A 17,697-nucleotide genomic window follows, 5' to 3' on the forward strand; every position below is an offset into this window, starting at 1 on the left:
CTCATCCCCTGGAACCAAATGCCTACTCTCAGGCCTCAGGCCAGTCACTGGAGCGAGAAGGAGGCCCAGCCAGCAAGTCTAGAGCAGTTTTAATGGAGGTGGAGGCTGTACAAAGGGCGGGACCCACTGAAGGAGGGAAAGCGAGACCATGCTGCCCCTGGCCTGTGCACGGGGCCTCGGCATGGACACCTTTCCTCCACCTCTGGAAAGAGAGAGGGTGAGTCCTCAGGGAAGAGGGAGGGAAACCAGCTCAGCCCCAACTCCTGGACTCTGAGCCAGGCCCCAGGATGGAGGGGGATTGCTGGTGTCAGGGGTGGGGGTGGTCTCAGCAGAAAGCAGAAACGTCAGGTCTCCCCCACAAAAGAAAAAAAAAAGCATCAAAAGTCCAGGGGCCCTGGCCCCTCCCACCCCAGCCCCTGTACGAAAAAGTGCAAAACATTATCACAAAAAGGGGATCTCAGAGGGGCCTTTAGCCTAAGGCTCCTGAGGCCCACGCCCTAGCCCTGCCCTGCCCCGGACACCGCGTCCGGCGCGGTCAGGCCCTGGGCCAAGGGGCCCTCACAGGTGGCCCGAGGCCGGCCCGGGCTCAGGCAGGACCACGGCATGCAGGTGCCCAGTGGGCACCACCCTCCCCACACACTCCCATCCCCAACTCAGGGCTTCCACCGCCCACTGCCTGCCCCTGCCCGAGGCTCTGAGCCAGGACACTGAGCCGGGGGCTGGCTGGAGGGGTTGGGCTGCAGAGAGGGACTGGAGTGAGGAGGGGGAAGTCCATCCTCTGTGCTCCCGGCCTGGGCCAGTGCTGCCTCTACTGCATCCAGCTCTTCACTGCCTGCCTTCAGCTTGACCCGAAGCAGTGCTGCATACGTGCCGTAGCGGGATTTCTGAGGCAGAGGGGCAAGGGATGAGCCTGCTCTCCCCTCTCTGCCCAGCCCACCCCAACCTGGACTAGGGAGGGACACCAAAAAAGCCTAGGAGACACCAGGTTCTTACTGACCTCTGAAGCCCCAAAAGCCCCCAAGGACTGACTGTGACATGACCCCTGGGTGGGTTGGTGACCCTCTCTGGGCTCTCTAGACTGCCAACTGTAACACCTGATGTTTGTTGAGACTTTACCAGACTTGGCAAAAGTGGACACTCAACAGACATCATCTCACTGTATTACCCTAGTGGCGATGGAATGTTATCCCTGTCCCACAGAAGAGGAAACTGCAGCTCAGAGGGATTAAGCAACCTGCCCAAGCTCACCCAGCTGGTCCCACTCTTAGAGTCCACGCCCTTAACCACTAATCTGAGTCTGTGTAGGGAGACAAGAGGTGCCTGGGCTGGGAGGCTCACCTCGAACTCCAGGTAGGCCTCCTTCTGCCGCTGCTCCTCAGCCTCCTTGCCTCGGGCCTTCTTGCCCAGGCGGGCAGCCCGGTGCTCCCGCAACTCACTTGCCATAGCCTTCAGCTTGGCCTCGTGGGTCTGCACCTGCTCCTCCTAGAGGCCAGGGGAACATGGTCAGGGTCACTGGCATAGACAGTGCCAGTGTGCAAGTTCTTTAAAAAGGTGCCCCTTCTTTTGGATGAACAAAGCACCATGCCTGGGTTAGCTGCTTAGCAAGTGGAGACTCTTTCAGCCTCTGCTCACCCGCCACGGCTAGTGTCCTGGTGCAGTGGACATCTACATCATATGCAGCAGCTTTGAGTGAGGTCAGCCTAGGCCTGCCCCACTCCAACCCACTGGCATCAGGTGGACAACCAGGGTTACCTGGGAGAGGCGGGTGGCCGCGCTGGGCAGTAGAGGGCGGCTGAACTTCTTCTGGGAACTGACAGCAGCTGGGAAAGGGGGTGCAGAGAACATGGCAGCCACCACATTGATGCGAGTGATCCAGGACTGCATCTGCTCCAGGCTCCTGGGGAGACAGCACAGCCACCTGGGACCTGAGCCCAGGGTTCCTGTCCAGGGATGCCAGTCCCAGCTTGGGGTGTGGCCTGAGAAGCAATGAGGCAATCCAGAGACAAGGGAGGGGAGCAAGTTGGGAGCGGAGTGAAGGGGTCTGGGATGGGCAGGATGTGGGCACTCACGGGGCCTGGAAGAGGAAGATCCGCCAGTCAGCTGTGCGCAGGTAGAAGACATGGGGCCTCTTGCTGTAGTCACTGGCGCGCGTGGCCAGCGCGTGGTGGATGCTGATGGCATTCTTAAGCTCTGCCTCCGACAGGGCCTTCCCAGGCTGGTACTCCTCCTGCGGGGGTGCCCATCTTGTCCTGGCTGCAGTCCCAGCCTGGCCCAGCCCAAACCAACCCCACTGCCCTGAGCCAGCTCCACCCCAACCCCTTGGGCTGGCCCCGCACCTTCTGCAGGTAGAGGATCATGCCCTTGAGGATCCCGTGGAAGCTCTTCCAGCCCCGCTTGCCCCGAGGTGCTGGGGGGTGAGGAAGACGGGGTCAGGGGGGCCTGAGACAGGCCCACTCCCATCCATCCCCCAGGCCTCCCTACCCGGCCACGTACTCTTCCTGCAGTCAGGGTCTGCGTGCACCTTTCGCACCAGGGCCCCGTGCTTGTAGACTGCGGCCCCGGGCTCAGGAGTCAGGTCCAGGAAAGGGCTGGAGCCGCTGCCACTGCCCCCGCTGACCCTCTTGATGACCTTGGGGTTGGGGTCGGCCAACTCAGACAGAGAGCGTCTCAGCTCCTCCTCGTCTCTGCAGGTGTGATCACCTCAGAGGGGGTTGGCCGTGGAGCCACAACCCCCCCTTCAGTCCTGGCCTCTGCCACCCAGGAAAGTTCCTCCAGTGTTCGTGGAGATGGGGTGAGGGGACTGCCTCTCTCATGGGGTGTGGTTCCTCTCAGCCTGAGGCTCCTGGAGCCATGTCTGCAGCCTCAGCCCAGCTCTCCCCAGGGTGTAGCTGTGCCTCCCCGTTCACATCAGGGCTCCTCGAGGCAGCATGTTTCTGCCCCCAGATTAGAGCTCCTCAGGGTAGAGCCGTCCTCCCCTCACACGTAACCAGCCTCATACTCTCCCCCGACCCCCACCCATGACTCCCTTCTCCACTAGGGCAGACACATGTCTGACTCAGCCTCTCAACCACTTGCAGCACCAGCCTTTACTCGTTGCTTGTTGGCTAAATGGCAAGAGGAGCTTCCTAGTGGTCCCCGAGTACATCCCAGTCTGCAGGCTCTGTCAGATATCATTTAAAGAATCTGATTCTATCTTGTCACTCCTTCACTCAAAAACCTGCAGTAGCTCCCTACTGCCTCCCACATGGAGCCCATACTCTATCCTGCCAAAACGATCTCTCTCCTTCCACTCTCCATTCCAGTTAGGCCTGCCTCTTCTTGGTCTCCCTACCCCACACTTATTTCAGCCACCAGACATTTGCCTCCCAAATACCAACTTCCCACTTTCTGTCCCCAAACAAATGCTTCCCCTCTTTCAAGGCTTGCCCCAAGATCCAATCCTCCCAGAAGCTTTCCCTGATCCCCCCTGCACCCCAATCCTGAGCTCTGCCTCCTCTGAGGCTTTCTCTCCTGCAGAATGGGGGCTCCAAGTTAAACTGAGTGGTGACTGAACTCTTAGCAGATACCAGCAAATACGAATGATCTATTGACTGTTTAGATGAGGGCTCTACCCTTGGACTCGGGGACCCAAGGCTAAAACTGGACCTCCTCCTTCAGGCTGGACTCTTCCAAGACTTAATTCTAAGTCTGTCTGTTTCCATCGGGGCTGCCCAGGGTAGACAATGTGGTCCCTCGTTCTGTGACACTCTGGGCTCCCTAGGACCTGAGAGGAGGCTCTTGAACTACTGGTCAGAGCCCTAACTCAAGACTTCTACTTTCCCCTTGGGTTCTCAAGGGACCTCCCTTTTTTGTTTCAGCACCCCTCCTCCCGGGCCAGCTGACACCGGCTACCTACCCTAGCCCAGCTTGTCATAACAACCCAGCTAGAGACAAGACACAGAACCCCAAATCCAGGCGGGCATCTCCAAAAAAGGAAGTGAGGCAGCCTCTCTGCCTCTCATGGCCTCACCCTCTCACCCTGGCCTCAAGCCCCAGGACTCACAGGGCCCAGCTCTGCTCTCAACTTCTTCAAGCAGCCCCCTCCCCATACCCCATCCCCACCCCTCCAAACAGCCCCAGGACTCACATGGCCCACTGCAACTTTTCATTCTTGATGGAGCTGTACAAGGCCTGGGAAGGGAGGAATAAATCAGGGGATGGGGGTCAATCCTGGGATAGGTGCAGCAATGCCAGAGCTCAGAGCCCTCCCTCCCAGTCTGGGGGAGGAGACAGAACTGGGGGTGGGGATGGGCAGCAGGGTGTAATGACCAAGAACACAGGCTCTGGACAGAGCACTACAACCCAGGCCCAGCTCTGCCACTTCGGCTGCATGACTTTGGACAAGAATCCACGGGGAGAACAAACGTAGTACCACGTATTTAACGTGGGGCAAGCAATTAGTCCAGGACATCCTGGCACGTGGTTGATGCACAATAAATAGCAGCTGCTACTATTATCTTTACTGTTGTTGTTATTGTTAAGGGTCCTCCTGTTCAGATCCTGGGTGGGAGAAGCACAGCCCTAGAGGGAATGGAAAAGAGCAGCCTAAGAAGCTCTCCTTTCCCCAGTCATGTATTTTGGCCTATTTCCATAGGATAAACCCAGAGTACATGGAGAAATGAGGCCAAGGAACAGGGACTCACCCTGTTACCTCCTTCCTTGGCTAAGAGAGAACACACTCTCAAGGCTCCCAACCCCAGGGCAAGCTGAGAGCTTCCCCCAACCCAGACAGCCCCACCAAGCCAAATGCCAGGGTGGTCTAACCCCCTGCCCACGCCCATACTCATATTACTGGGGCATGGATATTATTCTAACAGGCAGTAGTTTTAGCTTCCAAACCCTGCACATCCCAAACTTGCTGTGAGCTCTTGAACCAGTGACTTCCCCCACTCCCTGCAGTTGCCCTGAGGGACCTGTGGGGGCCTTGGGGTGGTCAGAGGAGAGGATGGGTTCCAGGAGTGGCATAGGAGACCCCTCTTCTTGGGAGTAACCTGCGACATGGGTCTATACCAGCGCCTCCCACTGTGGGGGCGCTTCTAGCAGCCTGTCTGTGAGTGGGTGTGTCTCCAGCATGTGCCTGTTGGGCTAAGCGTGTGGCGTGTGATGCTGCCTGCGTGTGAGCTGGGTGCAGTGGTGACGTTGGTGCCTTCTCCATGATGGGACACAGCCTCCTCCCTTCCCTGCTCCCCACACACCACAGTCTGACTCTTTCACTGTCCACTGCCATGCCCAGCCACAAGGCCAGCCAAGCATCCCACGGGTGCACACTCTGTCTAGGGGTGGGTACACCCCACAACCTCTACCCCCAAGCACAACCCAGGCTGATGCACAAAGCCCTCCCAGCACAAACCCCGCCCAAACTCAGCATAGCTCGGGCCCTAAACCCCAGCTCTCCAACTCTGGCGAGGACCCTGAAGTGGCCACGGAAATCCAACCTGCGTTCCTTGTCTCCAGCCTTCCAGTTCATCCCCTGCCCCCTCTCTCGGGACCTCCTTTGGCCCACAACCATGTCTTCCTTCGAAAAGTCCTAAATCCCAGGGGTGAGCGCCATCTCAGGTTCTCATCTAGAAGACCCAAAGACCCTTTGGTCTGAGATCCCCAACTTGATCCGAGGGTCTGTGCCCTTCCCCCTCCAGTTCGTGACCATCCCTGGCTACCCATGGGTTCTGTCCCTGCCGGGCTCGGCACTCAGCCCCACCGAGGTCCCCTCGGCTAGTGCCACATTCGGTGCCTCCCTCGAGCCTCCCTCAAGCCGCCCCCTCAGCCGCGCGGCCCTCAGCAACCCGCCTCGGAGGCCCCCCAGCCTGGCGTGGGCCGCGGCCCCAACGCCCTCACCGCCTTTTTCTTCTTGCGGCTCTGCAGGCGGCTGACCACCAGATCGGTGTAGAGCACGGGCTTGAGACTGCGCGAGCGCTGCGGCCAGCCGTAGCACAGGGTCTCCGCGCCGCGGTGGGTGCGCCCGTAGCGCACGGAGCACAGCGAGCGCGAGCGCAGCCGCCCGGCGCTGCTGTGGATGCTGTTGACACCGATCATGCTGGCCCGGCCGGCGCACCGCGGCTCCCGGCCATGCCCTCGCCTGCCCTCGGCCCGGACGGTCCGGACGGCCCGCGGACGGCTCCCCCGACAGCCGGCGCGAGCGGCCCGGCCGGAGCCCGGCCCGGCTCGGCTCCCACCGACGCACGGAGCGTGCGGCAGCGGCGGCGCGGTCTGCTCTGCAGCTCCGCGAGAACGGGAGGGGGCTGCCGACGGGGAGGGGAGGGCGAGGGCTGGGGGCGGGGACGGCGCAAAATGGAGGCGTCCGACCGAGAGGAGGGCCCTCCGCGCGGCGCCACAGGGAGGCGCCGGGGAGACGCGGGGGCACTTGGCGGCCGGTGGCCTTCTCTTGGGGTGCTGGGAGGTTGCGCTGGGAGGGCCTAGGCCTGGGGCTGTGAAGGTGGCTGCCTCTGCAGGGTCTGGAGCCCTCTCCTGGCTCGTCGGGGTTGTGGGATGTGAGGGAAGAGGTCGGAACGCCTCCCGCAGGCCCTTTTTTTTTTTTTTTTTTTTTTTTAACAGAGCCCAGAGAGGCCAAGAGGCAAAAGACAGCGGCGGGCGCGAGATGGAGGTAGCCGTGGAATCATCCAACTCACTGACCCGCTATACTTAAAAGCTATCTGTGTGTTTACCCCAACTCACGTTCACACACAGCACTTTACATACACTTCAACTAACCAGATGCATCAGTTCACATTCATCCCATCTCACAGACACTACAAAATCAGAGGTACACCTCTAATTTTAGTGTTTAACTCACAAACATACATTCCCTACTCATGGACAGATGTCATAAACCAGATTGCCAATTCGTAGATATACACCCCAACACACACAAACACCCAACCTACACCTCAACTCAGACGCACACTCTAAATCATAAGCCCTAAAGCACAAAAACACCCCAAGTCAGACAAACCCCTTTGACTCACCGGCACCCTAAATCATACATATACAGTTTAACTCAACATACACCCCAACTAATTGACCACGCCCCCCCAAGCTCACGATGGACGGCCCCACTCAGATATATTCCCAAAGTCAAAAGCTCAACACACCCAAGCTTACAGCAAGCCCCAGGACACTCCTTTGCAGTCACATGTATGTGATGGTCCGGAGAAACCTTTGTCAACTCTGGGGGTTCAAGTGAGTGCAGGCCTCCCAGATAAAACAGCACCCGATCTGGGGATCTGGGAAATAAGTGAAGCCACGGTCCAGGACGCCCCCTCCTCCTCCTATCCCTACCAGCTCTAGTGTAGCTAACCACTCAGGTTCTGGCGCCTGCCCACTGAGTCTGAAGCGCGCTATCTAGTCCCAGCTTGGCGCTAACTTGCTTCAAGACCTTGGAAAAGCCTTTGTCCCTCTCAGGCACCTCTACCTCCGGGTCCCTTCAGTGCAGCAGTACCAGGAAGGCCTTTGTGGCTGTACACCCTGGGGTGGGGCTGGAGTGGGAGAAGGGAAGCTGTCCCCGTCCCACCTCCTCCCCACAGGGACCCCGTCCCATCCTCAGTGAACACTGGAGTACGGGCAACAGTGAAGGCAAAAGCAAGGTCCAGGGCCACCTAATCATGTGTTTTCGAGAGCAGTCTCCCCTCCCCCGCTGAGCGCGCCGGGACTACGAGTGCGCATGTTCTGAGAGAGCCTGCCTTGTGGGGGCTGGGGGAGGGGGCGGTCCCCAGGCTGAGTCATGGGAGCCTGGGCTCCCACAACAGCAGCTGGGAGCTGAGAGGCCCCTCATATCACCTCCCTCGGAGGCCGATCCCCTGCCCCTCCCCTCCCGCAACGTCTTCCCTGCCCCGCCCCGCCCCCACCTTTAGCAGCTCTCTGGGGAAGTCGCCGCCTTCGTTGAGGCCCTCCAGGTTCCCAATGAAGTCTCCACAGGTCATGCGCTTCCCAATGTTCTAAGGAAGGGCACAGAGGCCTGTGAGCTTGGGGGGGGGGGGGGAGGCGTGGTCCTTGGCCTCCCAGGCCTTGAAGTTTCTGGACGGGTCGTTTTCTGGGCTCCCTCCCACCAGCCCCCTACTCACGTGGCCATGGAGATCCGTGTTGAGTAGCATTAGGGCACAGGTCAGCGTGTGCGCACCGTCTAGAGGAGAGTTGACATTCAGCCTTGACCACCTCCCAAGGACTCTTCCCACAGCTATTTTCCCCAACCTTCTGGTTCATTCCCTGCCCTCTTTCAAGACCCTCTTTGGCCCACAACCACACTTTAGTAAGTCCTGAACCCCATTAGCCAATCTGTCCTAAGCAAAGACCTCTCTCTTTCAGCAGATCCCTCAGAAGGGACTTCTCCTTCTCAGGTCACCCTGCCTAGCTCCCTAATGTCCTGGACTGCCCACTACGTGCCCCCAACACCCACATGCCTCTGTGTCTGTGCATTAAACACAAGCAAGTAGGCCCCATATAGCTGTGCGGACCAAATAGAATCCCTACTCAAGCCAAGCACTGTCTTGCACATGTATGTGAACAATGGCATGCAAACACACTTGCACCTGTCTCTTCACAACACATGCTAGATCTTAGCACTATGCCTGTTTGCATGCACAGTTCCATATCTGTGCAGCCATGCTAGTACTGCCTACATGCATGCTCTCATGCCTACAAACTCATTCATTCATGCACTCCTGCACACACTCTTATGCTGCTATGCACAGATGCAATGCTGATCTGCCTCAGTGAGCAGCTGGGAAAGCCCTGCCCCGGCCTCCTCACCCTCTGAAGAAAGGGCTCCGGGATTGCACTGGAAGTATCTCTGGGAGAAGTGGGCCAGCACGCGCTCCCGTTCCTGAGTCTCACCCATTAAGGCCAGCTCCTTCAGAAACACCCTGGGGAGGGGAAGAGGGGACATGGCTCCTGGCCATGCCCAGCCATCTGGGGAAGGGTGACTTCCAGGCAGTTTAGGGGAGGCACAGGGGCTCAGAGGAGGCATAACTAAGGCCCTGTACACCAGGCCTGGAGAGTGGGGGCTGCCCTCAAAGGGCTAGACACCCACCTGAGAGCTTGGTCCAGAGTCATGCCCGTGAAGACAAAGAACTTGAGGTACTCGCCAGCCACAAGTTTGCTGAAGTCATTGCTGTGGGCAGGGCAGAGAGACAGGTGGAGTCTCAAGGGGAAGTGTCAAGGGGCCAGGTGGGGGTTACCTAGAGACCTGGGGGCATTAGACAGAGGGGATGTGGAGGTGCTGCCCACAGGATGCAACCCCTCTCCCCCTATTCTCAATCCCAGCCCAGTGCCTTTACTTCTTGCCCAGGTGCCGGGCCACATCCGCCTTCCTGAAGCCATCTAGTCGGTAGAGCCTCTTAGCTAGGCGCTGCGCAGCCTCCAGGTCTGCTTTCTGCCCATTGGACAAGGTGTCTGTGCTTCCCAGGGCCAGCCGCTCTGTGCTGTCCAGCTCTGAGTCTGAGTCGGACACCAGCTGGCTCAGGGGTGGTTCACTGCCAGGGTAGAATACCAGCTCAGTGGTGGGGCAAGGCCTCGGGGGCCATCCATATCCTTCTTTTGCCTCCAGACCCAGTAGATAGAGAAGGGGAGATTGGAACATGGGGAAGGCATTTTTCTTTTCTCCAGAGAAGGATATGATACAGGTTCCTTCCGTCAGCCTACTGTATCATTACCATATCTGAGGAAGTCCTGCCTCAAATCTAACCCACATCCATCTTGCTGCTGTGGGAGTTCTGGCTGCTTCCCTAAAGCTCCCTAAGTTTGCTATTAGACTTAGATTTCCCCATCCCCACACTGGCCCTACTCAGAAAATAGTTCTCTGTCTCTGAGAATACGGGCAAAGATAGGATAGGTAGAATGCTAGAAAGGAACAGTCGAGGCTCAAACAAAGATGTGAGGGGAGCAAGGGCACTTTCCTGCTCCTATCTCTTTCCTCTTCCTGCCTTTTAGAGAAAGGAGCCTCCTCCTTGGTCCTTCTCTTCCACCCACAAAGAAGCAGGGTCTGGGATAGAGGGGATTGGGGATCAGAGTGCACCCCTCAACCCCTGTCTCTTCCTCCCTTCCCTTCCCATCCCAGCTGCTCTACTCGCAAAGCCACCTGTCACCCCAGTGACAGAGGCCGGAAACTCCTGGTTGCTAGGCAACCCCGTTTCCCTGGCCACCCCCTCCTGTTTCCATGGCTTCAGTGACTGATAGGGTAGTTGGCAGAGGGGAGAGCAGAAAGGTTAGACTGGTGAAAGGACTTCCTGGAGAAGGGTGAGAGACTCCCGATTGGAGGGGGATGGGGTTGCGACATGGGAGGAAGGCGATAGAAGAAGCTGGTGACTGCATCTTTCGGAAAAACCTTTAGGCTGGGTGGGAGTAAGGCCAGAAGAATTCTAAGCAGGTTAGAGGCTCTGTCTGGGGAGGAAGGGCCATTCTGGAGAAAAAGGAGGGTGTTCTTTATGGACTCTTCAGTCCTGAATCGTGGTTTCTCAAGTTAATGGATCTCAGACCAAGGGGGCAGGCTGTGAAGGGCTTCCACTCACAGCCAATAGAAATAGTCCTGCAAATGGAAAAACACATCTGTATCCTCTAACCACCCCTATCAAGGGTCAGGAATATAAACTACATCTTCACATTTGGGCTCTGTCCCTTGGAGCAGCTGTTCCTGGAGCCCCAGGGTCCTCAGGTCTGAGGAACCAAAGAATCACTCACCTGCCCAGGGGTGCTGCCCCTAGCCCAAAGCTGTCCTCTGAGTGGCAAGGACTAGGGGGCTCCCTCCTTGGGGCCTGCTTGGCTCCAGCCTCTGCCTCCTCTTCTTCCCTTCTCTGTGTCCAAGGCCCATCAGCAGCAGAGCTAGTACCAGAATCTGGTTCAAGAGGGGCAAGTGGGGCAGGAGCAGGTGGGTCAGGCCTCGGGGCAGGAGGTTGGGGAGGCAGCTCAAACGTGAAGAAGGGGCTCTGGGTTGGGCCAGGTGAGGCCAGGGCCTCCAGCGAGGCGAGGCTGGTGTAGGAGGTGCCCTTGGCCCGGTGTGACTCCAAGATGGCTTCAAACACACAACTGAAAGAGTCGGGCCCATCAGCTGAGGGACTGGTCCCAGGTAGAAAGGGCAAAGGAGACTTGAGAGGCCCAGAGTGAGGCATTCGGGTGCCTGGCCTGCAGGGGCAGGGAGAATGTCTGATCAGGGACATAGAGGACAGCTCTCAGGTAGCATTTCACTAAACTTTCATACTGACTCTGTGAAGGGGATTATCAGCCCCTTTTCACAGGTCCCCCAGCCCCCTAAAAAAGCCACCTGGGTAAGGGGTCCCCACCACAGGTTCATCAAACTATTCAGTGCCCTTGGAGCACCCCAGCCCTACCCATCCCCAGCACCCAATCCCCTTCCTTTCTCACTGCCTGCTAATCTCCCTTTCTCCTCCTTCTCTCTGATCTTCTCCCCTCCTGTCATCCCATTTCTATTTCTGGCAACATCTTAGGAAAAGAAGATGAGGCTCCAAGCTGCAAAGGGGTGTGAGACAGAGGAAACCCCCTACACTCCCCGCTCTCCCACCAGGATCCAGGATCTGGATTGATGCTTCCATGACCCCAGGCTTGATCCTGGCCCCTGGCCTCTCACTCTGCCCTCTGTTCTTTACTAGAACCCCTTTCCTTCTCTATCCTGGCTGTCCCTCCCCTCCTGGGTTCTTGCTGATGGCTCTCCTACCCCACATCCCCAACATTCTGCCAGACCTCAGGCCTCTGTGTTTAGAGACTCCTACTACACTGCCCTGTCAGCACCACCAGCTTGGTCCTAACACACCCAGCCCCACCCTTGTCTCTATTCCAGTCCCTTTGAGCCCAGCTCTGGCTCTGGGCCAGTGGGAAGGCACAAGTCTCTTTCTTCTCCCACTTCCCCACTCACCGGGCCCCCTCTGAGGCCTCAAACACCTCGTCGTCCACATCCTCTTCCCCACCTGCCTCATCCTCATCCTCATTGCCACTGCCCAGGCTAGGACGAGGGCCAAGGCATGGGCTGGGATGTGGGGCAGGTGGAAGGGCAGTGCCAGGCAGGCCCTCAGAGCTGGGCTGACTTTCGATGGCCGAGTCAGCCTCCTCCCGCTCAGCCAGCACCTCATCGATGTCGGTCTCTCGGTAGCACCTCAGGGGCACCGTGTCCAGGTCCGTCTCGGAGTACTTGGCTGCTCGCCCCACAGCTACCCCAGAGTCCTGCCCTGAGCCCACCCCAAGTGGAGATGGGGGGGCCTGCTCTGGGGGCTTAGCACCTGCAGTGTGCACAGGCATCCTAATCAGGAGGTTATTCAGGTCAACTCCCTGTCCTGATTCTCTTCCTGGAAGGAACTTTCCTCTGCTGCCTCATGTTGGCAGGAAGTTCTTTTACTGTCTAGCCACCATTCCTCATGGCACAAATTCAGCTTATTCCTGGTGCCAGTGGAGCTCATTTCTAATCAAGTTCTTGTCAAACAGTGGGGAGGGTATAGCTCAGTGATAGAGGGCAGTGCTTAGCATGCACAAGGTCCTGGGTTCAATCCCTGGTTAATAATAATGATAATAATAATGATAATAATGATAATGATAATGATAATAATAATAATAATAATAATAATAATAATAATAATATAAATTAACCTAATTACCTGCTCCTCCCCTCAAAAAAGGAAAAAAGTTCTTGTCAAACAGCTTTGAGGGGCCTGAGGGAGATTAGCCTCTTTTCTACTTCAAGGAATGACCTAAAGAAATCAAGATTTCCTGCCATCCCCCTCCCTACCACCCACCTTCCTCCAGGTGCCCAACCTAGCTGCCATCCCCCAACCCCCATCATAACACAGATGGAAATAGTGAGACCTAGAGAGGCATTAGCTGACTCAGAAGCCCAGGAAAGGACTGGGGGAGGCTTAAAGGAAGGCTCCCTACCATACCTTGGCTGCTGTGGAGAAGGCCCTGTCCTGTTCCCCTTGCCTCAGTCCCAGGCCTTACCTGAGCTGGGGGGGTCCAAAGAGCCATAGAAGAATTCCCATTTGGCTCGAGCAATTCTCTGGGCATGAGAGGAGACTTCCCGAGGTGAGGACCAGGTGTCCCCCTAAGCCAAAGAGGAAGACATAGATACAGGCATCCAGAGATAAAGCCAGACATAAAGACACAAGAACATGGCACAGAAACACAGAAAGAAAAATATACAGGAACAGAGGTGAAAGTGCAGAGACATAGGGACAAACAGAGGACAAGAAAGAGACAGATTTAGGACAAATTGAAGGATTCAGAGAGCCAACAGGCTCAAGACCACCAAGGGAACAAGCCTTGGCCTTTGCTGGGACTCTGGATTTTGAGGGAGCCCAAGGGAGGTCACATACCTGGTTCAGGAGTCCAGTGTTAGCAGGTCCTCGGAATAATGTGGCCAGGTGCTCAGAAGGCCCCCCCAGCCCATTGGGGAGAGAGGAGTAAAGACCATCTGCTCCAACCTGAGGTTGAGCTGGTGGCCCATGTAAAAGGCCCTGGCTGCCAGGTAGAGCTGAGCCTCCTCCTGCTGGGAGTGGATCTGATGTGGATGCTTCCAGCCGCAACTTCCGGTTGGAGCCAGGCCCAAGGACTGGGGTGGGCCTGGGAGGAGAGACCCCACCCAGGTCCCAGCTCCGACTCAAGCCTCCGGGAGCAGGTAGCCCATTTAGTGGCCTCACGCTGGCCTTCTCCACAAAGCGGAATATGACCACGGAGCTCCGGGTCCCTGGTGGGGGCTGCCCAGTAGGGGAGGAGGGTGCCCAGGGTGAGGGAGCAACACGAGGTGATGGGGGACCACGCAGGGGGGTACAGGGTGCTGTCACACGTCCAAATTCCCGGCTTCGGGGACCTGGACCTGCTACCCGCCTTAGCAGGGAGCCTGTGCTGCCATACATGCTGGCTGGGGGGCTCTGGGGCACCGGGCCTTCGGGGAGCCAGCGGCGTGGACATCGTGGTGGGGAGATGGCACAGTCGCCCTCCGAGCAGAAGCGCATGGCACCCTGGGCCATGCTGGGGCCGGGGGTCAGGCTGGGGGGGCAGGGATGGCCAGGCCAGGCGGGGAGTGAGGGGGCAGCATGCTCTTCAGACAGGCCTGCAAGAGAGGAAGGGGTGTAGGGGGTGAACTGCTAGGGTGTTGGGTGGGCAGGAGAGCAAAGATAGGGAGGGGAAAGCTGGCTAGAGCCACTGAGGGCCAGGGGCTTAGCCCACCCTGGGAATATGGCATCACTTATCCCACCCCTGTGGGTAATTGGTCCTCCTGCTGGGGCTACTTCCATGGAGGCCTGAGGAAAAAAGAATAATATCCCCAGTGGGCCCCTGGCTCCTCTCCTGTCTGGGGGCCCTGAGAATCACCCTGGGAGGAGAGAGGAAGCTATTTCAGAAACTGAGTGAGCCCAGAGTCCCTGTGGCATTTTGGAACTACTTCTGGTAGGGGAGGGGGAAGCCAGCTACCCCACCCTCAGGACCATGAGTATCAAGCAGCCATCACCATCATCTAGCCATGGGTCTCCCACAGCCTCTCTTATGGAAGCCCCTCATACAGTGAGGGAGAACTCAGGCCTCCTGGAATGAAAGGGAAGAAGAATGGGGGTGGCATATAGGGAGACGAAGGGCTGAGAGGCATAGGTGAAAGGGAGGAGAAAGGCCTGAAGTCTCTTCACCTAACACATACATGCTGGATGGGAAAGGGATATTCTTATTCTCCATACAGCTACACACATTCATGCACACACACATAAGGACAAATAATGTCAGTACATAGCTAAACACATCCATAGGCAACACCCTCGAGCACACACAGGCACAGGCACACACATATTGCTCAAAGACACACCCTCATACACTCTCACAGTCATAACAAATATGTGTGTAATGGAAAGGCACATGCTTGTTTTACACACACTCTGTCATCAAATAGGAACACAAAAAGAGATACCCAAATATACATACAGGCCCTCATTCTTCAACGCACACAGAGACACAGGCAATTTAGACACTCACAGAGACCTACTGGTCACAATCACACACAAATACAGATGCACACACACGTATACTTAAGCAGGGACATATACCTTCTCCCCCAACCCCCACCAGTCACTGGTCTCTGGAGGGGAAGGTTGCACCAGAGCCCTCTCCCCATCTCTCGCTCCCACCACCCGCCCTCCACCCCAAGGGTATAACAGATCTTGTCCAGCCCAGAAGGGACCATAAAGGGGTAAAGGGGCCTCTGGTGGCAATGCAGGGTAGGGGCAGAGGTCAGAAGCAGCAACACTGCCAGGCAAGTTCCTGAAGCTTAATCGGGGCCCATCGCGCTCCCAGTGCAGACCTGGACTGGAGCCGCGTCTGTACTCACCGCTGCTCGCCTGGAGCTGGGGCCGAAGAGAGGCAGGGGAGAGGCTGGGCCCAGCTCAGCTGTGAAGGCAGCACGGCTCCCGCTTGCTCCCGCTTGCTCCAGGCCCGCCCGCCTCTCAGTCCCTCCTCCTCCCTCAACGCGCGGCTCAGACAGAGCTAATCCCCCCACCCACCCACCCACCCCCCGCCCTCTCCCAGGGCCCTGAGGCCCAGAGGCTGCCCCCCCTTTTAGACGCTAGGTCGCCGCTGGGCTCTCCCGCCAACCTGAGACCCGCCCCTGACGAGGGGGAGGACGTATGGAACCCCTGGTTCTGTTCTGACCATCACATGCCCCACCCCAATCGTGTACACGTCCCTCTCGTCCACCACCCCCTGAGCCACACGCAGAACCCAGATGCACACGCGTGTCCCTCTCCAGACCCCACGCGTGTCCCTAGGAGGTTGCCACATGACCTGTTACATGCCACACGCGCTCCCGCCCCCACGAGCACGCGGCCGCGCCAGCACACTGTACCGGTGTAGACTGGACCCGCCCCCTAAATCCAGGAGACTATCAGCTTATGGAAGAGAGATCTAGGGAACAGCGCCTCAAACCCTCTGGGGGCTCTGACTCTTGGACCCAGGAGATGAAACCCTGACTACTTGCCCAGGATGCAGCAGCAGGAATGTTAGTCAGACTTCGGAAAGAACTTCCTTGCTGCTTAGGTTAGGCATCCTGCCAGTCTGGGGATAAAAGGTTAGATGGAATGACGCCTGGACTGGAGAAAGTGGGAGACAGGCAACCCTTGTGCCCTTGGCCAAGGTAGAAGCGGGCCCAGCTATTTTAAGAAAGCACTGCTAGAGTTACTATGGCAACTGCTCTCCTTGGGAACTCCAGGGCAGGCAGATGGTGACCCTGGAAGGAAGAAGGGGTTTGTTCGGGTGGTCAAGGGGAGCAAGAACGTGCGAGGCGGGGGCGCGCGGGGCTCACCGCGGGGAGGGGAGGCGCGGGCTCCGCGTGGTGCTGAAAGGGACAGCGCCAGATTCGTCGCACTGCGCAGGCGCAGAAGCGTGAACAAAACTGGGAGGAGGAGGAGGAGGCGCGCGGCCAGAAGTGGTGCGCGCCCACCTGGCTCTATCCGAGCAGAAATCTGTCCTCCCAGCTACCCCTATCCAAGCAGGCGGAGGAAGAGGGAGCGAATCCCTCACCTAAGTTGACCCTTCTTGGTCCTTTCGCGATGCTGTTTTCTCCCTTCTCGCTGCATGGTGGGTGGGGTGGAGGAAGGTGGAGGAGTAGGAAAGGAATTCGGGGAAAATCCGAATGCCTAAGTTCTTTATCCCGACGCGCTTGACCCCGGACAAGGCGCTTCCACTCAAGGGCCTCAGTTTCACCTTTAAAGTGGAGTGACAGAACAGACCTGCTCATCTTGCAGAGGAGCCCAAAGCCCTGATAAGATAATGTTTGAGAAGCAGTTTTCCTTATGAAGAGGCAGGCGAAACGGTTGGACGAAGGGAGAGCGCAACCCTGCTAGTGAGGGGGAGCTCTCAGGGACAGCAGTAACCCTCAGCCTCCTTCACACCCTCCCTTCCAATGGATGATGGGGAAAACACTGCTCCAGGGGTTCCCCAAAGCGAGCAGACCCTTGAACTAGGATCTGGGGATGCTGTGAGTGGACAGCCCAGAGTCTCTGAGCTCAGAGCTCTGGTGGGGGTCATTACCTCTGGGCCGACCCAGCCCTAGACCCTACAACTAAAACCCCAGGCCAACCGAGAAGCAGTATTCCTGGCGTGCTGAACTGAGCACTCATTCTTTTCAGGGCTCTAGACCTTCTGGGTAAAGGAAAGGGACCTGGCTGGAGATATAAGCCTTCTTTGCGCCCCTTATATCTCTCCCACCAAAGTGTATACCCGTTCCAAATCTTCAAAGAGTGGAAAGGGCTAGATAGCACTGTACTTCACAGTTAACCAGGGATGGAAAATTGGGGCAAGTTTGCTTGATGAAGGAAGAAAAATTCCAGCTTTGCCCATTCAATACATTCAACAATTATTGGGCATCTACTACGTGCCAGACAGTAAGAGCCTGGATAGTTTCTCCCCATTTTTCAAACTCGCCAAAAGCGACCAGAGGGCAGAGAAAGTAGGCCCAGAACCTTGGAGTCCTGGCCCCGCCCCTTTACGTTAGGCTTTGCCTGCTGCTCCCATCACTTCCTTAGAGGCGACCACTGGCCCCAAACGAAAAAAGAAGCCAGTCTCTGCTGCATCACCGTGTTCTTCAGCCTCAGGTCTCAAGCTCTGTAGCAGAGAAGGCGAGGTCTAAAGTTACACCACTGGTCTGTTCCGCCCTCAGTTTCAGTATCCGTCCGGAATGCTCTCCGATAG

The 17,697-nt window shown here is 57.4% G+C and overlaps 1 protein-coding gene across 3 annotated transcripts; it reads right to left on the minus strand.

Moving 5' to 3' along the window:
* Positions 1-72: 72 nt before the first annotated feature.
* On the minus strand, positions 73-17,575 carry PSD (pleckstrin and Sec7 domain containing). 3 transcript variants are annotated; one of them, XM_064488361.1, is made up of 17 exons: positions 16,528-17,575; positions 13,344-14,080; positions 12,970-13,072; positions 11,897-12,257; positions 10,708-11,148; positions 9,309-9,503; positions 9,062-9,142; positions 8,782-8,894; positions 8,097-8,155; positions 7,881-7,970; positions 4,127-4,170; positions 2,494-2,684; positions 2,337-2,407; positions 2,070-2,227; positions 1,753-1,897; positions 1,339-1,482; positions 73-884 (listed from the first exon to the last, which is right to left on the minus strand). In XM_064488361.1, exons 1-17 carry the CDS (start codon positions 16,742-16,744, stop codon positions 654-656), a joined length of 3,381 nt encoding a protein of 1,126 aa, XP_064344431.1. In that variant the 5' UTR covers positions 16,745-17,575; the 3' UTR covers positions 73-653. The 3 variants fall into 3 exon arrangements, with proteins under 3 accessions (XP_064344431.1, XP_064344432.1, XP_064344434.1); XM_064488362.1 differs by lacking the exon at positions 16,528-17,575 and adding an exon at positions 15,341-15,496; XM_064488364.1 differs by lacking the exon at positions 16,528-17,575 and adding an exon at positions 15,341-15,496 and having other exon boundaries at positions 13,344-14,270.
* Between the last annotated feature and the right edge of the window lie 122 nt (positions 17,576-17,697).

The sequence above is a fragment of the Camelus dromedarius genome, chromosome 8 (genome assembly GCF_036321535.1).
Source record: "Camelus dromedarius isolate mCamDro1 chromosome 8, mCamDro1.pat, whole genome shotgun sequence".
Lineage (NCBI taxonomy): Eukaryota > Metazoa > Chordata > Mammalia > Artiodactyla > Camelidae > Camelus > Camelus dromedarius.

Bases quoted from the DNA above. Each gene is read 5' to 3' on its own strand.
- PSD (XM_064488361.1), bottom strand. From the start codon at position 16,744: ATGAGCAGGTCTGTTCTGTCACTCCACTTTAAAGGTGAAACTGAGGCC. The intron at 7,971-8,096 runs GTGAGTAGGGGG...GCCCTTCCTTAG, and splicing joins ACACGGATCTCCATGGCCAC to AACATTGGGAAGCGCATGAC. The intron at 4,171-7,880 runs GTGGGGGCGGGG...CTCCCTTCCCAG, and splicing joins TCCCCAGAGAGCTGCTAAAG to GCCTTGTACAGCTCCATCAA.